Here is a 23,835-nt window from a genome sequence, read left to right on the forward strand (position 1 = left end):
CGCTGCCGACGGAGCTCCACCACCTCACCGACCCAAACCGCCGAGTTCAGGCCGGCCGCGAGTGCCTCGCGGCTGGACTCAATTGTGTCCTACTCCCCCGGAGAAGGGCACAATTGCTCCATACGCGACCTAGCTATAAAAAAGTGCCGGTTACATGAAAAAATACAGTAAAATACAGTTTTCTTAAAGGGAAACAACCCTTCAGACCAGCACTACCTCAGGATTTTTTTTTTTTTTTACAGAACAGACTCCACAGGCTCTCGAAGCAATATGCCTTGCTTGACTTAGGGGGCAAGGCTTACTGCTGAGGCTCCTCTAAAAAAATGTGGGGAGGTGGAGGAAGTGGAGGGAGGGACCCCGCTCGTGACCCGCCGGGTTTGACACCCCCGAGGTCGGACGGACCCCCAAACAGGGCCCGACCAAGCTCCGTCCGGCCAAAAACAGGGACAATAAACCCCTAAACAAATTCCAACAGCCCTACCAAGAGAGATGGGTACAGATCACTCAACACCTGCTGGAGACTGAAAGAAGACTGAGGGAAATAGAGAAGGGAGGATAGTATATACTGTCCCAAAGTTTTGTTTTCAGTCTCCACCTGCTGGTCATGATTAGATATATACCCATTCGTAAAGTTAACCTCTACTGGTCTGGAGAGTGCTAAAGAACTATATTTACTTAGGGTGGGGAGGAAGAGGATCTGGCTTATTTGATTCTACTTGAACTCCCTGAATTTAGCTAAGTTTTAACTACACAGATAGAGGGGAATTGTCAGCTGAAAATCAGCTTAACTAGCCACAGTTTGGCATTCTACCCTTTTTTGAAAGTTGACACTTTGCCGATCTGAGGCAACTACCTAATAACAGAAAGCATTTAAGGGCATGGCTGCTTGCATATACCCAGGACAGTGCAAGAATGACTATGATGTGGAAGGCAACAGAGCCGTGGAAAAGTCCTACTTCAGTATGGAAACATGCAATTCTCACTTGATCCTCTAATCCTTACCAGCTGAAAGAGTTGAGGACAGCGAGCATATAGCACAAACTTGTGGGCATACAGAACATCACCAGAGTCCATCTGAAGCTGCACATCACTCAGGTGTGGATTGTTGACCATCCCACTGAAATCAACAGCCAAGGTATCAAGTGAGAGCTAAAGAAATGAAGAAATAATTATAACAAACTAAGAATCTATTCCCTCCTAACAATCAGTGGTAATGTCAAATTGAATAGAAAAGCAACATTTCCCATTTTAAAATTGTAAGAAATGGACTGGTGACAAGATGAACATGAGTCAAGTAAACTAATCAGCTGCCCATTACTGATTATGGAATCCCCCTCTCCCCAAAAAAGAAAACCTTTGAAATCATCCATCTGTAGAGATAGTGCCCACAGCCACAGTAAGGTAAAGAGAGCTCACTTATTGCACAACAGTGACATCTATATGTGGAACACAACATGTAACATATCAGATTCTATGGACTGTCACTTTGATGGCTAGGTTATAAAAGAAGACTGGTGATGCCTAATCAGTGGAAACACCTGGTGAATTATAGCCAATGGTCAACCACCCCACTTCAGAGTGTCCAGTATAAAAAAAAGGCTAAAGGGTCTCCAAAACCAGCTTGATTAAACACTAAATGTGTAATTTCAAAGCTTCATGGGTGATAATGTCAATCCTTGGCCCTTATTACATTACATTACATTAGTGATTTCTATTCCGCCTGTGTACCACTTCCTCCTTAATGTTTTGCTTAACATTTGCTGTTGTTCCCTAGTTATATAAACCACTTTAAATAAAACATTACAACAGAAAGTATTTTCACTTATCTTTAATGTGCAGAATCACTAGCCTGCCCCGACGGGACCCATTTCACTATTATTATATAAAGGCTTTGTCAAGGGTTCTAAAGGAGCTCCTCTCGAGCATCCTTCCTCTTTTGGGGCTAGGAAAGCTTATTAATTCAGGAAGGCTTATTAATTCATAATGGTAACCACAAAATTAAAAAAAACAAACAACAAAACACACAAAAAAACCACACAGCACACTGTATGCTGAGAAAATGCTAATTATTTTCATTTGGGGTTTTTTTCAAAGAGGTCAAGGCAGATATGCAATCAGTAACAAGTATAGAAATAGACAAATTTAGAGCTAAATATAGACAGCAGATTATATATTTCTCAAAACTGACACATTTCGATCACTAAATTGAAAATAAAATCATTTTTCCTACCTTTCTTGTCTGGTGATTTAATTATAGTTTCTGGTTGGACTTCCTTCTGACTTTTCATCCAACATTTCTTTCTTTCTTTCTGCCCCTTGCATGCTTCCTCTCCTCTGGACCTCATTCCCTTCCTAAACCAACATCTCTCTCTGTCTCTCCATGAGTCCAACTTTTCTTCCTCTCTCCTCCACCCCTATTGGCAACATGTCTCCCTCTCTCTCCTTTGTCTGTTATGATCTTGCATCTCTCTGTTCTTTCTCAGGGGCTCACCCCCTCTGTCTCTTCTGTCTGCACCTTCCATAGTTTAGCATCTGCGTCCTGTCTTTTCACTTTGGTCCAGGCCTCTCTCTCCGTCTTTCTTCTTCTTACAACCCCCCTCCCCCCAATGTCCAGCATTTGCTCTCCTTTCTTCCAGGTCTTTCTCTGCCTCTCTCTCCTTCCTTCCTCCCTCCTTGGTCCAGAATCTTTCCACCTCTCTGCAGTCTCTCTCTCTTCCCTCTACACCCCCAAGTCTAACATCTACCTCCCTCTCTTCTGCCTCCCTTTTGTTTTAGGTTTCTCCCTCTCTCTATCTTCCTCCTGCTAATATTTTGAGTCCTCCCACCTTTGCAGCAGGGGAGAGAATGAGATAGAGAGGGAGACATGTTGCTAATGGGGGCAGAAGAGAAAGGAAGAAAAGTTGAACTCGTAGTGGAACTCCAGAAATACATTCACAGATTCACAATACAGGTTTATCCAGGTAGAAAGGAGAACTATAGTAACCTATTACAATTAGGTAAAAAAAAAGTCAACGAAGTAGATTGGCAGAGATGATATACTTTCGTACATTTAGGCAATGGCTAGTAATAAAAGCTTTCAGGATTACTGCTGAAACAATACAATAATACTGGAACTGTTAGGCCTTTAAGCTCTCTCCACCCAAATACTTTATCGAGCTGCCTTTAAGAACCAACATTTACAGTCCAGAGCCTCAAGACAAGAGGGATATCCGAGTTCAAATTCAAGATTTTAGTCCCAGCATCTCATACCCACTAATTTTCTACACTAAAGCCTCCTGATAAGGATACTAATACGTGGAGACTGACTCGGGATACAGCCTTCTCTACCTCAAAGAAATCGTGCTCCTTGTGGAAGCGAATTCTATGGAGAGAGAAGTGAAAGACGGCTGACGCCACATCCCCAACGCTCTCCTCCGGGGCAGCCAACACCAGAGGCACTGGCAACTTCCCCAGAAAGCGATGCGGTATGATAGAGGCTAGGCGGGAGAATACAAAGAGGTCCCACTGCACAGAGCTCCAACGCCAAGGTAAAAAATATCGTGGCGGGAGCGACACTTCCTCCAGTCAAAATCTGCCCCTCATTGCTGCTGCTCTTCCTATTGGCTGAGCTGATTGCAGCCTTACCACCACTGCCTCCCGCCCTCAGCTGTGCCGACTGCTTGTCAAGGACCAACCGGCGGGAGCTGTACAGATCCCGAAGCAGGAAACTTGTTTGTGTTGCAGTTGTAAAGGCAGTGTGGGAGAGACGCCCTGTGGGAAGGGGACGTAGCATGAGAAAATGCCGACAAGGAACTTTTTTCCCCCCAAAATGTTGCTTATTCAAAATGTTACTCATTGGAGGAAGACAGTTGGGCGCTCACCTAAATTATCCGGGCGGAGCACCCAGCTAAAAGGTGCTAGGGAGAACACTGTAATGTTTTATTTAAAGTGGTTTATATAACTAGGGAACAACAGCAACTGTTAAGCAAAACATTAAGGAGGAGGTGATAATAAGGGCCAAGGATTGACATTATCACCCATGAAGCTATGAAATTACACATTTAGTGTTTAATCAAGCAGGTTTTGGAGACCCTTTAGCCCTCTTTCTTAAACTTGACACTCTGAAGTGGGGTGATTTGCCATTGTGGATGTTTCCAGTTAACCTCAATTCACCATCTTCCGTATCCTGCTAGTGAATTATAGCCCATGGTCCCTCACCACTAGTTTCGTTCTGATTGGACTGGAAGCTCAAGCATGAAAGGAATCAGTAAAAAATTATGAATTTGCATATGCATCTTTTTTTTTTTTTAATCTTTATTGAATTTCCAAACTACAATTGTGCAAGCAAGTAACATCAATGAATAATACTGCAAGAAAAGAACAATAAATTTACAGAGAATAATATACAATTATTTCCCCCCCACCCTCCCTCCTAACAATCAAGTATAATAAAGCATACAAGAAACTATCCATAAATTCCCTTAATTCAATTCTAATGTAAATCCATCCCCCCTCCCTCCCACCCTGGATGTGTATGTTTACAGGTCCATAAATAAAATCAGATATTATTCCTTACAAAATTTAGTCAACAGTTCGCAAACGTCCAAAAATTTCCTAGATCGCCCTTGCATATGCATCTTAATATCACCACAAAGTGTTTAAGAAACAAACAATATTTTTTGCTATATGCACTTCTATTTAAAAAAAAAAAAAACCCTCCCTAAAAACAGCAGTTAATAGACAACAAATTACCCCAGCCCCCCAAATTAGTCCCCTAAACTTCCTCATCATCTAAAACTTGCCACCTCACAAATGCCCCTCAACCCCCACTACCTTCTCCACAGACTCAACACAGAACAGAGATATACACAAATGTATGCACAAGGGGAACGTTAATATTGCTCTATCCCTTGATTCCATTTTCTTTGTTGTCAATTCTGCTCTGAAAACTATTTCAAGAATTAGATACATTCTCATTAATTGCTATGTGTAATGTCAAACAGGGCTGGTTTTAGACATGCTTGGGCCTAGGGCAGAATTTAAGGAGAGGGCCACGGTTCTACCTGCCCGACTCCCAATTTCCCCACCTACCTTGAAAGGGTTTCATCACATACAAAGCAGACAGATAGACCTTCACCAAATAGAACAATGGATCACAAATTAGAAGGAGAAATATGAATACCAAAGCTAAACTGGAAATCCTAAAAAGTTTAACTTGGCAAGTACTATACTTCATTTTGAAAACAATCAGTAGTATAACCATGAGATGGGGCTGCAGCTGTAGCTGGTGGGGATCCCAAGCCTCCCCAACTGACAGCCATCTCCGCCCCCCACCCCCTCCTCAGGTCCAGTGACCAGAACTTTTCAGGTTCTGCAGCTGGCAGCAATATTGCAAAGTTGTTACTCCTGCCTTCCCTTCGCCCTGCTCCCGCTTGGCTTTAATGCATGCATGAAAGCAGTGGCAGCTTGAGGATATTGCCATTAGCTGCAAAGCGTGGAGATTTCTGTTTTGCTGGACTGAAAGAAGATGTCTTCAGTTGGCAGGGCTTGGGAATCCCCACTAGCTCAAGTATTTATATATTGCACTAAGGTCAGGAGAAACTTTGGTGCCCTTCCACTAATTTTGGACTCCAGTACCCTCCCCCAAATCAGCTGTATGACTATTAGAGAATGACACGGTGAAAAAATTGGTCACCGTCACCGCCCCGTCCCCGTCTCACCATCCTCTGCACCGCCCCGTCACCGCCATTCCCTTCACCGCCCCGTCACCGCCACTGCCACCCCATTCACCGCCCCGTCACCGCCACTGCAACCCCATTCACCGCCCCGTCACCGTCACCGCTGCATATATAAAAGCCTCAAACGGGTACGATTTTAATTCTTTAGCTACGGCTGCAAGTCTCCCCTCCCCCCAGTGATCACGGCAGGAGGGCACCCAACCCCTCCTGTAGACCCCCCCCAACGGCCCTCCCGACAATCGCAGCAGAAGGGTACCCAACCCCTCCTGCCGGTCCTCCCAATGGCCTCCCCTAAGATCGCCAGCAGGAGGGTACCCAACCCCTCCTGCCGGTCCTCCCAATGGCCTCCCCTAAGATCGCCGGCAGGAGGGTACCCAACCCCTCCTGCTGGACCCCCCCCCAACGAACCCTCCCACCCCGGAACCCCCTTAGTCTTACTTTCCAAGTTGGACCGGACGGCTCCTCACACGTATGGCCAGCAGGCTTGCCTCCGTCCAAATGAGGCGGGCCCGCCCCTACCCTGCCCAACCCACAGGATCCTAGGGCCTGATTGGTCTAGGCACCTAAAGCCACTCCCGCTATAGGAGGGGCCTTAGGTGCTTGGGCCAAGCAGGCCCTAGGATCCTGTGGGTTAGGCAGGGGAGGGGAGGGGCAGGCCCGCCTCATTTGGACGGAGGCAGGCCTGCTGGCCAGACGAGCGAGGAGCTGTCCGGTCCAACTTGGAAAGTAAGACTAAGGGTGGTGTTTCGGGATGGCGGGGTTTGTTGGGGGAGGGTCCGGCAGGAGGGGTTGGGCACCCTCCTATTGGCGATATAGGGGGCCGTTGGGGGGGCCGGCAGGAGGGGTTGGGCACCCTCCTATTGGCGATATAGGGGGCCGTTGGGGGGGCCGGCAGGAGGGGTTGGGCACCCTCCTACCAGTGATCATAGGGGGGCTGTTGGGGAGCTGGCAGGAGGGGTTGGATATCCTCCTGCTGCGATCGTCGGGAGGGCCGTTGGGGGGGGTTGGGGTAGGCAGGAGGGGATGGGTACCCTCCTGCCGCGATCGTCGGGGGGGAGCCAGTATATTGGGGGGCGGAGTCAATGCGGCAACGTGCAGGTGAAACACAGGTAAATAGCGGTTCCTAGAAGGGGGGACATTGGCCTGCGGGGACAAATCTATTCACCGTTTTTGCGGGCGGTGAAAGGATTTGTCCCCGCGTCTGCGGCGATTTGCTAATGAGGTCACCATAACCCGCAGCCAAACCGCAGCCACGCAGCGGTTCGCTGCGGGGATCGCTCCCCGTGTCATTCTCTAATGACTATGCCACTGAACACAATATAAAAATAATTGTGATGTATATATCCCAAAGCTAACATTTTCCAGTTAATATATTCAAAATAAAACAATTTGTTGTCTGGACATTTTGTTTTTCCATCATCTTGGTCTCAGTTTCTCTTTCTGCTTTTTGTCTATCTTCTACTAATTCTCTTTCCAGTGTCTGCTGTTCATTTTTTCCTCTTTCTTCTCTCTTGTTCCATTCCCTCCTTATGCCTGTCTCAAGCATATTGACTTTTCCACCCTTCTTTTTAAATTTTGAGTTACCTCTCAATTCTCCATTTCCTCTCAGTCCCTAGCCCTCCCATTTCCCATCTCACTCCTTTCCCAGTCTCCCATTTCCTATTTCCTTCTATCTACTCCCCATTACTCCTATTTCCATCTATCTACTCTCCATTACCACATTTCTACTCATCTTGTCATCTTCCTTTTGACCTCATCCAAATGGTTCACCACATTCAGAATACCCCACCCTCTCTCCACTGGTCAGGCTATATCTCCCTGTCCCTTTCTCTCCATCCACTAGCATCTTTATATCCCAGCTCTCTTCCCTTCTGACCTCCCATGGGTCCATCTCTCCTCTTCTTTTCCCTCATGGGCCAGCATTTAGCTCCCTCTATTTTTTGTTGTTCTTCTTGATGCTGAACAATGAGATGGAGGGGAAAAAAAGAAATGCTACATATCTCTCTCCCTTCCATACTGTGGGACCGGGATCCTGGCGAGGCCTAGTAACTTCCCAGAATCCCAGTCTTGGCGCGAGCATAACCGTGGTGGATCACAGCGGCCTGGTGCCTCCCATAAACTGCACACCACACTGGCCTGGGTTTTGTCCAAATATATCACTTTTATTTATCCACAAGAAAAGTTTCCAACAAAAAAGGTCAAAATTTGGCATTCAAAGTAAAAACCCAAAACATTCCAATTTTCTCTTGTTCTGCTTTCTTTCTCTTATGTGCCAGTTCTTATCACTGCACCCTTTAGTGCTGGCCAATTTAAGTTCACAAATTGAGAACATAAAATACAGTTCCTGTTAGGTATTATTTCCACAAGCAGTGCTAGAACCTTACCTGCCTTGGCAATAGTTAGGCTACCTGGTTCTAGGCACTAATTAAGCTTCTGGTAGATTTGAGTGGCAGTTCCCTTTTCCTAGGAGCAGAGGGACTTGTACTCCCACAGGTGTGGCCACTGGTCCACTTATCTAACCCAACAGTAAATTCAGCAGCTTCCAGCCCAGGTTGAAAACAGGATACACAATCCTTCACAAAACATAAAACTCAAAAAGGAAGAAACAAAAACAAAAACCCTTTTACCAAGGAAAAAGGACATTCAGGTTTTCCTAAACCTATTCCCATTCCATAGGGTGTTCTTCCCCAGACATAGCATTACTCTCTAACCAGTCCATGTCACAAACCTCAGATTGTGTTTCAGGGTTTTGCATTTCCCTATCCTGGTGAGAACTTCTGAAGGCTGGCCAAAAGTTAGCTGCTGTAGCTGGTTTCCTTCTCAGCTTCCCCTGAGCTTCCAGTCCCAGCTGTCCCTCCCCTCTCACTGACGAGGGACCTTCAGAAAAAGGGAGACTCGGCACATAACCACGCCCCCTCACAGCAGCTTTAGCTAATTCCTTAAAGAGCCCTGTCCTTCCCGTTCCAGCCTGAGCTCTGTGAGTTTTTAAAGGGACAGGCTCCCTCTTAACCTTGTGCTCCGGATTTTCCCTATACTCAGGATATTTCTTCTCCTTAGTCCCTGGCCCATTATTAATGCTTCCCTGCTCTTTTCCCTGGGCTTTTCCCCGGGCTTTATTAGGACTAGCCAGATCCCTGTCACAATACCCAGGCCTAACATTTCTCCCTTCCTTCCATCCCCAGGTCCACCATCTCTTCCTTTCTTTTCTCAACAGTCCTCCCTTCATGTATCTCTTTTCCCTGGTCCAACTTCTCTCTCTTCAGACCAATGCCCAACATCTCTCTCTCCTTTGTTTCAGGCCCCATAAGCTCTCCCCCCACACCCAGTTTGGCACTTCTTTTAATACTCTCCCCCTTCATACTAAAAAAAAAAAAAAAAAAGTTAGTCTAGGGGGCTTCCTCGACCCAGCATATTCTCCATCTTCTCTCTGCACCAGTCTGATGTCACCCTCACCTTCTGTCTTGCTGAAAAATCTGCTGGCCTCGCATCAATTCAGAAAAGTTGTCCACGGCTCTCCTCCCTGCTTTCTGTCTGCTGTGGACTGTTCCCCAATGACGTAACTTCCTGTTTCTGCCTGGGTGGATGTGGTAGATGGAAAGCAGGAAGGGGAGCTGAGGGCAATGTTTCTGAATCATTGCTGTGGCTGGCGGATTTTTCAGCGAGACAGAAGGTGAAGGCGACATCGGACCGGAGCGGAGAGAAGGGGGAAGACATGCTGCCCCACAGGGGCCCCCCCAGAAACTTGGGGTCCAGGGCAGCTATATTATTTGCCCGCCCCTAACACTGGGCCTGTTGTCAAGCAACATCTGTTGTAATGGGCAGAATCAGATTAAAACCACTGGCAAGCTTTGAACATACTTTGTGTTAGTGGCATAGCCAGACAGCCAATTCTGGGTGTGCCTTTGTCCAAAATGGATGAGCTTCCTTGCTGCTTCCTCCTTATGAGGCTCCATTTATGGAAACTTTCAACTGTGTTTATAATACAGAGGAGGACCCAATGTACTCATTTATTTAGGGTCCACCAAATATTTAATCCTACCCTCCGTGATTAAAGGTAAAAACCTACTCTTTCAAACTCGCATTTGGTTAATTCATTATTTGGTATTTCAGTCACCTGTTCTATTAATAATGTATTACATTTCTGCTACTTATGTGGACACAAATTTCTTATTAAATATGCCCTGGTTAAATACTCTCAAATATAAATAAATGAGTTACCAAGACAAATCTCACATTTTAAATTTTCTGCCTTGCATACTGGCTAACTTGCTGTCTGGACAAAAATTAACCAGTTAGTTCAGAAGGGGGCGAGAGATATATCAAAGGAATGATTATATTTCAACTGGATAGTATTAAAATTTAGCACTATCAAATTAATTCTGGTTAGAAAATACCTGCCCTAAAAGTGACTAGAGAAGTCATTTAGTCAACATTTATCAGCTATATTTGGTGGTGGCATTTAACCAGATAAGTCTGAATATCTGGTAAAAGTTAATCAGATAACTTAAGAGTCTATGCTGCAGGTGATATCAGCCTCAGTACATCTTAGTGATTAAGAGATTCAGTTTCAGTATTGCTGACTGCTATCAGAGAGCTGTCTCAGCAAACCAGAAAAATACTCGTAATAGACAAAATGTTTCTAATTTTAAATATCTGCTTTTTCTTGTCCAAGTTCTATCAAAGGTAGAGTTCAGAAAGCATCCACCTTCTGTTTGGAACAGATGGAAGCCAGAGAGTGAAAGGAAACAGAGAGAAGTTTCTGATGCTCATTGCATCAACAATTAGAGGAATGACTCTTCATTACAGTTAAGTTCTGTATAACCTCATCCACCTTCAGATTTGTATTTACATACAGTGCAGCGGCTGACCTTCCTCTTCCTCTTTTTTGCACAAGGTGATGGAACAAACCCACTGGGGACGATGTCACAGGCCTCTGGGGGACGGGGGGAGAGAGAGAGAAATAAATGGATGAATTTGGCAACTTTCTTTAGGAAAAAAAAAGAAAAGAGAGGAAATACAATTAAGGAGGGCAAATGTCATAAACAAGGATCAAAGATAAATAATGTAATATCATATCAGTGGTTCAGCTCTTGTTAAGTTCATCCTTTTACCTTCATGACTAGTTAGGTACAGTTGATACCTTAAAGGCCAACAGAGATTTAAAGTACTAAATATTTAACAAATGGTGTAATTCTCATATGGTCACCTAAGCTTAGACTCTAAATTGTGTGCCCTAAGGCCCTGATTCTATAAAGTCTGCCTAAAGTTAGGCACCAATCTTGGCACCTACTTTAATTGAGCAATAGGCTTAATCGGTGCTGATATTGGCACGCAACACCTCACAATCAGCCTTAATTGGACTTAATTGAAAGTTAGGCACTTAACTTGATAAACATGATTCTATAAAAAGAAGGCACCTAGCTCAAAGCGCCTTCACTAAAAGTGGGCTTGGTTAGAGGTGGATCATGGGTGTTTTTGAGTTAGGCACCTCTTTGTAAATCAGGAGTCATTAGACTCTGATAGCGATACCCAAATTTAGGCATAGAAAACTCTGGTATAAATTGGGGATGCCTAAATAGCACAGTTACTTACCGTAACAGGTGTTATCCAGGGACAGCAGGCAGATATTCTTGACTGATGGGTGACGGCACCGACGGAGCCCCGGTACGGACAATTTTAGAGTGATTGCACTCTAAGAACTTGGAAAGTTCTAGTAGACCGCACCGCGCACGCGCGAGTGCCTTCCCGCCCGACAGAGGCGCGCGGTCCCCAGTTAGGATAAGCCAGCTAAGAAGCCAACCTGGGGAGGAGGGAGGGACGCAAGAATATCTGCCTGCTGTCCCTGGATAACACCTGTTACGGTAAGTAACTGTGCTTTATCCCAGGACAAGCAGGCAGCATATTCTTGACTGATGGGTGACCTCCAAGCTAACAAAAAGAGGGATGGTGGGAAGGTTGGCCATTAGGAAAACAAATTTTGCAAAACAGATTGGCCGAAGTGACCATCCCGTCTGGAGAAAGCATCCAGACAATAATGAGATGTAAAAGTATGAACTGAGGACCAAGTGGCAGCCTTGCAGATTTCCTCAATGGGAGTGGAACGGAGGAAAGCTACAGATGCTGCCATAGCTCGGACTCTATGGGCCGTGACAGAACCTTCCAGTGTCAGTCCGGCCTGAGCATAACAGAATGAAATGCACGCTGCAAGCCAATTAGATAGCGTACGTTTAGAAACAGGACGTCCCAATTTATTAGGGTCAAAGGACAAAAAAAGTTGGGGTGAAGATCTGTGGGGCTTAGTACGGTCTAAATAGTAAGCTAAGGCCCGTTTACAGTCCAAAGTATGAAGAGCCTGTTCTCCAGAATGAGAATGAGGTTTCGGAAAGAAAACAGGCAATACAATCGATTGGTTGATATGGAACTCAGAAACAACCTTAGGGAGAAACTTTGGATGTGTACGTAGAACCACCTTATCATGATGAAAGACTGTGAAAGGTGGGTCAGAAACTAGTGCATGGAGCTCACTGAGCCTCCTGGCAGAGGTGAGAGCTATAAGGAAAAGTACCTTCCAAGTGAGAAACTTGAAAGTGGTAGTAGCCAAAGGTTCAAATGGAGGCTTCATCAAAGTGGATAGAACCACATTGAGATCCCAGATAACAGGAGGTGCTTTAAGAGGTGGTTTCACATTGAAAAGACCTCGCATAAACCTGGACACCAGGGGATGAGCTGAAAGGAGTCTCCCATGGACTGGCTCATGAAAAGCCGCAATAGCGCTGAGATGGACTCTGATGGACGTAGATTTAAGGCCAGAGTCAGACAGAAAAAATAGGTAATCCTACAAAGTCTCTACCGCAAGGGACGTGGGATCATGATGATGACGAAGACACCAAGAAGAGAACCTTGTCCACTTTTGATGGTAACATTGCAGAGTGGCAGGCTTTCTGGAAGCATCCAGAATCGAACGAACAGGCTGAGATAGGAGAGAATCATGTGAAGTCATCCCGAGAGAAACCAAGCTGTCAGGTGCAGAGATTGGAGGTTGGGATGCAGAAGGGTCTCCTGATGTTGCGTAAGCAGAGAAGGATACAGAGGAAGAAGAAAAGGTTCCCTGGAACTGAGTTGAAGTAGAAGGGAGAACCAATGTTGTCTGGGCCACCGTGGAGCAATCAGAATCATGGTGGCTCCCTCCCTCTTGAGCTTGAACAATGTTCTCAACATGAGAGGCAGAGGAGGGAAAGCGTATAGGAACAGATTTGACCAATCGAGGAGAAATGCATCCGCTGCCAGACGGTGGGGAGAGTATAGTCTTGAGCAGAAGAGGGGCAGCTGGTGATTGTGAGGAGCTGCAAAAAGGTCTATCTGAGGAGTGCCCCACTGAGTGAAGATGGACTGTAGAATTGAAGAATCGAGTGTCCACTCGTGAGGTTGGAGAATTCTGCTCAGCTTGTCCGCAAGAGAATTCTGTTCTCCCTGAATGTAGATCGCTTTTAGAAATAAGTGGCGTGCTGTGGCCCAAGACCAGATTTTTTGGGCTTCCTGGCATAAGAGACGAGAGCCTGTCCCGCCCTGTTTGTTGATGTAGTACATGGCAACTTGATTGTCTGTGCACAACAGGAGGACTTGAGGAAAGAGAAGATGTTGGAAGGCCTTGAGAGCATAAAACATCGCTCTGAGTTCCAGAAATTTGATGTGATGCTTCTTTTCTTGTGTTGTCCAAATTCCTTGAGTTTGGAATTCGTTCAAATGAGCTCCCCATGCATAAGGGGAAGCGTCGGTGGTGATGACCAGTTGATGAGGAGGAAGATGGAATAGAAGACCTCTGGAGAGATTTGAGGATATCAACCACCATTGTAGAGATTGACGAAGAGATGATGTCACAGATATGTGTCGTGAGCAAGGATCTGTCGCCTGGGACCACTGGGTAGCTAGGGTCCATTGAGGTGTGCGCAGGTGAAGACGTGCCAGAGGGGTGACATGAACCGTTGAAGCCATGTGTCCCAATAGTATCATCATTTGTTTGGCAGAGATGGAACTTTGAGGAAGAACCTGCTGACAAAGAACTTGAAGAGTGTGGAGACGGTTGGACGGCAGGAATGCTCTCATGAGGACTGTGTCCAGCACCGCTCCAATGAATTGAAGTCTCTGAGTGGGGATGAGATGAGATTTGGGAAAATTGATCTCGAACCCCAGAAACTGTAAGAACAAGATGGTTTGATTGGTGGCCAGTAGCACTGTTGGAGGAGAATTGGCCTTTATCAACCAATCGTCCAGATAAGGGAAAACCTGAAGATGATGTGAACGAAGGAAAGCAGCTACCACAATCAGACATTTGGTGAACACTCTTGGAGATGAAGCAAGCCCGAAGGGGAGAACTTTGTATTGGTAATGACAGTGGTTGATCATGAAGCGGAGATACTGTCTGGAGGCTAGATGGATGGGAATATGAGTGTATGCCTCCTTGAGGTCGAGGGAGCATAGCCATTCGCCCTGATTGAGAAGAGGATATAGAGTTGCTAAAGAAAGCATCTTGAATTTCTCCTTGACCAAGCATTTGTTGAGATCTCGAAGATCTAATATGGGCCTGAGATCTCCTGTTTTCTTTGGAACTAGGAAGTAACGGGAGTAAAATCCCTGTCCCTTCTGATCTAGAGGAACTTCTTCTATGGCGTTCAGAAGAAGGAGGGATTGAACCTCTTGAATAAGGAGAGAGGTTTGAGGAGTGTTCAAAGCAGACTCTTTTGGCAGACTTTGATTGGGACAAGTCTGGAAGTTGAGAGAGTAGCCGTGGCGGATGATGTTGAGGACCCATTGATCGGATGTAATGATCTCCCAACGGCTGAGATAATAGGTCAGGCGCCCTCCTATCGGTTGAGGAAGATGGGCAGATGGTGGAATATTGGCTATGCTCTGGAGAAACACGTCAAAAGGGCTGGGTAGACTTTTGAGGTGGAGGAGGTTTATGTTGCTGTTGCGTCGGCCTCGGAGGTTGACGTTGCTGTTGTTGTCGCTGACGTCTAGGCTGTTGAGTAGCCTGAGGTAAGGGCGAGCAGCATAGCGGCGTTGGTAGGCCGATTGTTGTCGGAAAGGCCTAGTAGGGGGAGTCTTCTTTTTATTCTTTAGGAGAGTATCCCAACGTGTCTCATGTGCTGATAGTTTTTGTGTCGTGGAATCCATGGAATCACCAAACAGCTCATCCCCTAAGCAAGGCGCATTTGCTAGACGGTCTTGGTGGTTTACCTCTAGTTCTGAGACCCTGAGCCATGCCAACCTGCGCATAGCCACTGACATAGCCGTGGCCCTAGAAGTCAATTCGAAGGTATCATAAATTGACCTTACTAGAAACTTCCTCAACTGGAGAAGAGAGGAAGCACAAGCATGAAAATTAGATTTTTTGCGATCAGGAAGATATTTCTCAAAAGCAGATATTGTTTGGATTAAATGCTTTAAATAAAATGAGAAATGAAAAGCATAGTTTCCTGATCTGTTGGCTAGCATGGCGTTTTGATATAAACGCTTGCCAAATTTGTCCATTGATTTTCCTTCTCTGCCAGGAGGGACTGAGGCATACACATTAGCTCCCGCTGATTTCTTTAAGGTGGACTCCACCAAAAGAGATTCATGCGGGAGCTGAGGTTTATCAAACCCAGGAATAGGAATTACCCTGTATAATGAGTCCAGTTTACGAGGGGCTCCTGGGACAGTCAGGGGAGTCTCTAGGTTTTTATAAAACGTTTCTCTCAAAATATCATGGAGAGGAAGTTTAAGAAATTCCCTTGGAGGCTGGTCAAAGTCCAATGCATCAAGAAATGCCTTAGATTTCTTTGACTCAGCCTCCAAGGGAATAGACAAAGATTCACACATTTCTTTTAAGAAAGATGGAAAAGATGTGGAATCCAGGTGAGAAGAGGGATTTGTAACAAGGCGTTCCTCCTCATCAGAAGAGCATTCACCTTCGGACAGAAAGGGCTCTTCAGAATCGCCCCATAAATCAGGATCCCTAACCTGAGAGCCATGGTGTCGAGACTCTGGTGTGGAGGGTTCCAGGTGTCGGGTTTTATGGGTGGACTTGCCCGACCTCATGGATACGGTACCAGGCGATGCAACCTGTTGTGCTGGTACCGAGGTTTGTACCGCCTGGTGGTGAGATTTAGGTTCTGGAGCTAAAATCGGCATCGAAGTCGATGAGGTGGTAAGAACCGGTACCGACAAAGTGGATGCCGATAAAAGAGGGCGCTCCACCATCGGTACCGGTGGCTCCGACCGGACCGGAACTGGAAGGTTCTGGGGTAAAAGAGCAGGAAGTAGCTGTTGGAGTTGCTCTCTCAGCTGTACCTGCAGAACGGCGGCAATACGCTCGTCCAGCGAAGGCACCGGTACCGCTTTTTTCTTCTGCGGTACCTTGGGTGCTGCTCGACACTCCGACGAAGAACCCGATGTCGAGGGGCTAACTTCAATCGGAGCGGAGCGCTTTCATGGGCGCCTCGAGGTCGGCAGGATTGGATTCACTGCAGTGGAGACCGGAGGACGCTCCAGCGGGGAAGGCTTCTTAGCCGACTTACCTGCTGGATGCGACGCCGGCGCGGTATCGCGCGGTGTCGATGAAGTCGGTGCCGATTGAGATGGAACCGATGTCGGTGCCGGTACGGTGGAATCGGACATCTCGGCACCGAAGAGTAACCGCTGTTGGATTTGGCGGTTTTTAAGTGTTCTCTTTTTCAAAGTTGCACAGCGGGTGCAAGTGGACGCTTGATGGTCGGGACCAAGACACTGCAGACACCAGTTATGCGGGTCTGTCAGTGATATTGGCCTAGCGCACCGCTGGTACTTTTTAAACCCGGGCTGAGGGGGCATGAAAGTAAAGACAGCCTCTGCCAAATCGAAGGCCGAGGCTTCGATTGTGGCAACAGGCCCCGCCGGGGCGAAATGAAAAATGAAAAGAAAACAACTAAAGTTAGTTTTTTTTTTGTTTTTTTTTAAAGAAAAACAAAAGAAATAAAGAAACCTTTATTTCAACAAAGGTTTACGTGAGCGGGAAGATCGAAATAATTTCTTCAACGGCCGTTGAGGAAACGCGTCTTCTTAGCTCCGCGGAAACTAAGAAACTGGGGACCGCGCGCCTCTGTCGGGCGGGAAGGCACTCGCGCGTGCGCGGTGCGGTCTACTAGAACTTTCCAAGTTCTTAGAGTGCAATCACTCTAAAATTGTCCGTACCGGGGCTCCGTCGGTGCCGTCACCCATCAGTCAAGAATATGCTGCCTGCTTGTCCTGGGATAAATTAGAATGCTGAGCACCTCCTAAGCATGCTTAGGCGATGCTGAGCATGATTCTATTATAATGGGTTGTAGGGGTGTTTCCGTATTTGCACCTGAAGGTTAAGCCTCTCTGACATCATCAAGCCTGAACCATTGTCTGCAAGAAATCTTTCCAGCATGAACTTTGCAAGAAGAGAGAAAGAAGAACACATCTTTGCTGTTTCTGCCTGATGCATTCTGGGTATGTACCAGAATGGTATTCTAGTCAAGGATATTCATCTATGTCTTCATAATTAGACTGTGTGATTCTTGTGGGAGGTATATTCCTATCCTGTTCTTATCTGTCTAACGGCGCCTGTGTCTCCCAGCCTGTATGAGACCTTACACAGAAAGGCTATTCATCTAAGTTCTGTTTCTGGATTGGTCCGAGGAAGTCATCTGACGAGATCCAAGTGAAAAGGTGCTAATTAGTTTTAGTCTGTGTCGGGATGCGAGGAAGCTCACATCTTACCACAGGTGTCCTGCACGCATCTTTCTCTTAAATAATTAAGACCTGAACAGTTACCTCGTGTGACTCTCTGCCTAAGAGAGAGTGAATTGGACTCTAAACAGCTCTAAATTCCAGCACTACAAGGAAACTTGACTGCCAGTGAATTATAGCCTTACCAATGGTTGACGAACACGTGCCTGTAACAAAGGATTTCTTACGTCTCCTAAAGCTAACAAGAAAGTTTTCCATTTCACCTAATTTTCGGCGGAGGCCTAATCAGATGGTGAGCATACGGAACTTATTATCTTATCAGCTGGGGTTAGATAAGTATATCCAATTGTGATATAGGATAAGGTTTGGAAAGCTACTTGGTGATAACTGTAATCATTTGCTGCTAATCAGGGATTATTATTATTATAAGGAATTGTTTAGTGTGTGTAACAATTAGTTTTATTTAGTTATCTAACAAATGTATTGTGATAATTGTGTAATGAGTTTCATTTATGTAATCAGATATATTGTGAACAATATTTAGATATTGCAGCTGGCTTGTGAATTATATTTTTCTATTTTCATAATAAAAGTATTTCTCATTAGCCTGGGTCTTGTGTCGTGTAAACAGGCAAGAAAGCTGAACCTGGATCAGCGTTTATGGTTTTCCCTAGACAAAACTAACAGACACGTAACTTGTTTATGTAACTGATTAGTATACCATAAATCTTGCTACAGGGTGCATAAATTTTTTAGAATCAGTGCTGATATTGGCGTCTAACTTTATTTATAAAATCAGGGCCTAAATGCAAATTCTATAAAGGCAATTACATGTATAATTACCATTATGTAAAGGGATGCTGAAAAGTTCTCAGCCCAACCAAGAAGAGAATGACATGAATATGGTTCAATCAAGGATCTGAAAAATGTCAAAACATAGAATTTCATTTCTGCAAATTGGCACTTAACAAAATTAGATAATACTCTTTTCAGCTACAGTGGCAAAACAATGTTCAGAATTTAGGAAGCTGGTTGGTTGGGCTGAGAACTTTTCAGTACCCCCTCACAGAATACAGTACTCCCCCGATATTCGTAGGGGTTCCGTTCCAGGAACCCCCGCAAATGTTGAAAACCTGCGAATACGGTTTTTAGCAGGGGAGACAGGAGAGGGCAACCGGAGCGCCAGCAAGTGAAGGAAATCACTCGCAGTATGCTCCGACCGCCTCTTCCTGTACTAAAGTCGGGCCTCACCAATCAGAAGCTGCGTGTCAAATAGAGGTCTGCACGGGAACAGGGATCGCGGGAATCCCGCGGGTCCCCCCCTGGCCCACGGGACTCCCACGGGGACGCCCCCTGGCCCACGGGACTCCCACGGGGATGCCCCCCTGACCCACGGGACTCCCACGGGGATGAAAACAGCCTTCCTAAATTTTGGCGATGCAGGCATGCAGCTTACAAGTCTGGCGTCGCGGCAGGAAATAGCCATGCTGAGCAGTGAGCTCAGCACGTACACAGATGAAAGCCTTGCTTGCTGATTGGTCCGGCGGCCCCGCCCCGCCGTGCCGCCGGACCAATCAGCAAGCAAGGCTTTCATCTGTGTACGTGCTGAGCTCAGTGCTCAGCATGGCTATTTCCTGCTGCGACGCCGGACTTGTAAGCTGCATGCCTGCATCGCCAGAATTTAGGTAGGCTGTTTTCATCCCCGTGGGAGTCTCGTGCTCTATGGCTCTAAGTCTTCTTTAAGTCTTCTTACTGCAGAGTTGATTCCATTCTCGGTAGGGGATACCTCGGTAGGCTCACTGCTCAGCTACTGGGAACCCAGATTCGATCCTGTTCTGGGTGGAGGACATTTGTGGGGTGGGGTGGGGAAGGGGGCTAGTTTGCGACATTGTGCAGGCTCACCACTCTGCCTCTGCCGGCAAAAGCACAGTCTGTCCCATTCTAGGGGGAGAAAACCTAGCAGGGACCAGGCTGCACCACAATACTGGCTTCTAGAAAGCACAATGGACTGGGGGGGGGGGGGTCTAGCAGTGTGTGGCACCATTTGGACCCATGCAGACTTGCATGGCCATTCAGATGCTGACCTGAGGTCCCTTTCCATCCAGCATCTGCCCCTCCCCCTCTTTCCATCCAGCATCTGCCCCTCTGTCTGCTGCTTCTGCCCAGCATCTGATCTGTCTCCTCTCTTCCTCCTTTCTGCCCCCTCTGTTATCCCATCCATCATCCACCCTTCTTTCTCCCCCCCTTCCATCCAGCATCTGCCCATCTTTCCCCCCTTTCAGCCCAGCATCTGCTTCATTTCTCTTTCTCCCCCTTCTATTCAGTGTCTGCTCCATCTTTCTCTTTCCTCCCTTTCATCCGTATCCTCCCCCTCTCCTCCTTTCCATTCAATGTCTTCCTCCCCTCTCCTTTTCTTTCCATCCATCATCTGTCTTTTTCTCTCTCCCCAGGCATTCCAGTTTGTCTTATCTTTCCCCTTTCATCCAGTGTGTCTGATCCCTCCCCATTTCTATCTACAGTCTGTCTCCTCTCACCTCCTACATCCAGTATCTACCCCTTCCCACCTGACACCTCAGCCGCCGCCAGACTGATGCAAAGCCTTCCCTCTGATGTCAGCTCTGACTTCGGGGGAAGACTTCTGGGTCGGCTACATATGGCTTGCTGCAGGCTGCCTCCAACCCCTGCTGTTATCTGGACTCGAATGAAGTGGTGGAAGGGAGTGCATTTTTGGACACATAAGTCATGAACTGGGGAGAGAGGAAAGGAGGGAAAGAGATGCTGAGGTGGGGGAGGGAATAGAAAGGGAGAATTGGGTGTGGGTGTGTCAATGAGCGGGAAAGAGAGATGGTTGTGTACACACGGCAAATGGAAGAAAGAGGAGAATTTTTGGTCGTAGGGAGGAAGGTACAGAATATGATAGGGAAGAAAAAGATGAGAGTGAGAAATGTGGCAAGGGAACAATGGGGCAGATTGAAAGGGATGTAAGAGGGAGGAATATTGGACAGTGGTGAAGGGAATGGAGGGAGAGATGTGGCATAATGCTGGAGAGGGGTGATAGAAGGAGAAATGTTGGGCGTGGGGCTGGTGGGCAGGCACGAAAGATGAGAAAGAGATAAATGCTGGACCATGGTAGGGGGAATCAATGGACAGCAACAGAAGAATTTACAGAAGATGGGAAAGCGGAAAAAAGAAACTGGGACCAACTTTATGGAAAAATAAGTCTCCAGACAACAAAAGTAAAAAACGGAATTTATTGACTAAAATATGTTAGCTTTGGGAAATGTATATGGCAGATGTCTTTGTATTGTGTTCAAAAGAAAAGGAAATGCATTTCTGGTTTTATTTCTACAGTGTTGAAGTACTTGTTGACCCTTGCTGTGACTGGTGGGGATCCCCAAGCACCGCCAGCAGAGGACCTCCTCTAGAGATGGCCAGAACTCCCCTCCACCAAGCGCAGCAGTCGCTGGCAGCATCCATGAGCCACTGAGGTGCCAGCATCTGTGACTCAGGGACGCTACTGCTGCCTGCCAAGCTTGGCAAAAGGGACCCCCGGCCAACTGCAAAGGAAGTCCTCAGCTGACAGTTTGTGGGTTCTCATCAGCTGAGTATTTATATTTTATATTTACATTAGAGGTTCTGGTAGAAACCCATTTACAAAGTATGTATTCTTCCCAATTAATTTTTCCAAATTAGTAAAGTCTCTTTGCTTATTTGTAAATGGGTCTCTACCAGAGCCTTTAATTCAGTAGCATAATTAAATAAAATAACTATTTCTGAAGTTTATAGGGAAGGGTGGTGACGGAGGGGATTCCTTGCGGGGACGGGTGGGGACGGAGGGGATTCCTCGCGGGGACGGGTGGGGACGGAGGGATTCCTCACGGGGACGGGTGGAGACGGGTGGGATTTTGGCGGGGACTTGTGGGATTTCTGTCCCCGCGCAACTCTCTAGTGTCAAAGCAGCTCCTGATTGGTGAGGCCCGACTTTAGTACAGGAAGAGGCGATCGGAGCATACTGCGAATGATTTCCTTTACTTGCCGGCGCTCCGGCTGCCCTCTCCTGCCCAGTCATTCATGTTTGGAAAATACTGCGAATAACCGGGACTATGAATCATGGACCGCAAATTTGCGGGGGAGCACTGTACTAGTGTAAATCTATGGTTATGCACCCTTTAGGCGAGAGCACATATGCTAGATCAAAGGCTGGTATAAATACTCGCAGCTAATTGCTATCTATAATCTTAGAGTGCAGTGGCATACTTAACATATTTGACACCCCCACTCTATATGAAAAATTATTTTTTTAGTAATAATCCACAAGTCACCCAAACAAGGGAGTACACCTAGGAAAGGAAGCATCTTAAATAGTTCAGTGAGTACTAGAACATCAATACACCCATTGTAAAACTAAACAAGCCAGATTAGTACAGATCGATCCTGCACAGTCAACGGCAACAGAAAACAATGTCTGGAAATTTGGTCTCCGTTACCACTACCATTGAGTGGGAGAATAGCGCTTTAGACTATAATAATTTTCCCCTGCTGGCTGTATACCCTCCAATAGCTTCCCATGTGGATTCAGAGGACGGACGGATCATGCAGTGATGGCTTCTGCCTTGAGCCTCTTTCTGTGAAGGGGAGGGAATCTAAGCTGGGGCTGGAAGTAGAGAGGGATGGGGGTCATCAATTTGTATCTGTATAATTTGGCCTGCGGCCTTTGATATCTACAGGATTGGTTTTCAAGGCACAATGTGGGACCTGGGAACACTCCCTCTTTAAACCAGTACATCTCCATTATCTTTTACAGGTACCTATTCGTAAATTGCCATCCCCTAATAGATCTAACCAGATTCTGAATTATATGCGGATGGTACAGCATGCTTTGCTGAAGTTATGGTCTATACGGTGTCCCCATACTGATTCCCTTCCAATAGTGGGGAACTTGGACTTCCCCCCTGGGTTGGACCATGATCCGATTCTTCAGTGGACAGACTCCCTCTTGGAGCATGTGTTTTCATTTCTGGATGTGGAACACAGAGTGCTGCCATTTGAGACCTTGTTGGTCCATCCAGGGGAGAGGCCCACTGACAACTATGCCTATATGCAGTTGACCCATTATTTACAAGTATTGAAATGGGAGGGTTTGGCTTTGGGGGTGGAAACCTTGTTAGGCACCTTGTCTGAACAGGGGGTTGGGAAAATCCATCCATATCATACTATAAAAAGTCCCTTAACTCTGTTTACTTACGCAGGGGCTATACACGGATAGCTGCTAAGTGGACGGAGGAATTGGGGGTAGAAGAAGGTGAGGACATCATAGTGGGGGCTCTCAATTTGGGGATCTCTTCAATGTCCAGTGCATATTATAGAGAGAGCATATTTAGGTTAGGTCTGAGAGGTTATGAATGATTCTCAAGTTTGGGCTTGTCATTATGGGTTAATTGATTCTAGAAGTTGCGCCAAATCTCATCAAGAGGATAACACTCTAGGCCACGCATTTTGGCTTAGCCCCTGTATACAGATTTATTTTTTATTTTTTTGGGGGGAAGGAATTTGTGCTATCCTTAGAGAAGGATTTCCTCAGCTGGTGCTCCCTTCCCCTAAGATGGTGCTGTTCCTTCATTGGGAGTGGTCCTTTCAGAAGAGGAGCAAGCAATTGCGCCGCAAGACCTTTACTATAGGACAGAAGTGTATATTGCAACACTGGTTGGAGAAGGCTCCACCCTCATATTGGCACTGGAAAGCAGCGTTCCATGCCCTCATGCTTTTGGAGGCTTGTGCAACCTCCCCCACTTATAAACAACAGCACAGGTATTGGATGGCCTGGGAACCCTACATAAAGCAGTTACCGGCCAGGGCACGCAGCTTAGTCTTGAACTCTCTGCATTTGTAAATAAGCAGTTGGAGTACATATACTGGAGAGATTATGGGAAGGTGGAAGGGAGGGGGACTGGGTAGACTAGGGGGGAAGTAGAGAGACTGATAGTTTGACTGATCATTGCCTGTTCCTTTTGATATGCTGGGCTCTTACCTTTTCTTTTGTCTAAGACCTTTGCTGGTATTAGTCTTAACATAGAAACATAGAAATAGACGGCAGATAAGGGCCACGGCCCATCAAGTCTGCCCACTCCAGTGATCCTCCCTATCTATCTTTGCGGATAGATCCCACATGTCTATCCCATCTGGCCTTAAAATCCGCCACACTGGTGGCCTCAATAACCTGAAGTGAAAGACTATTCCAGCGATCAACCACCCTTTCAGTGAAGAAGAACTTCCTAGTGTCACTGTGCAGTTTCCCACCCCTGATTTTCCACGAATGCCCCCTTGTTGCCGCGGGACCCTTGAAGAAGAAAATGTCTTCTTCCACCTTGATGCGGCCCGTGAGATA

The 23,835-nt window shown here is 46.4% G+C and overlaps 1 protein-coding gene across 5 annotated transcripts in view; it reads right to left on the bottom strand.

The window, feature by feature from the left end:
• The window catches only part of SLX4 (SLX4 structure-specific endonuclease subunit), a 147,279-nt gene that overhangs the window by 59,167 nt on the left and 64,277 nt on the right, over positions 1–23,835 (bottom strand). For 4 of the 5 annotated variants that reach the window (XM_033963782.1, XM_033963781.1, XM_033963784.1 and 1 more), the window contains 2 exons: positions 10,571–10,650; positions 1,003–1,149 (listed from right to left, as the gene is read on the bottom strand). In XM_033963782.1, coding sequence (XP_033819673.1) covers positions 1,003–1,149; positions 10,571–10,650 — 227 coding nt within the window. The remainder of the gene's footprint in view (positions 1–1,002; positions 1,150–10,570; positions 10,651–23,835) is intronic. The other variant, XM_033963783.1, reaches the window with a different exon arrangement.

The sequence above is a fragment of the Geotrypetes seraphini genome, chromosome 11 (assembly GCF_902459505.1).
Source record: "Geotrypetes seraphini chromosome 11, aGeoSer1.1, whole genome shotgun sequence".
NCBI lineage: Eukaryota > Metazoa > Chordata > Amphibia > Gymnophiona > Dermophiidae > Geotrypetes > Geotrypetes seraphini.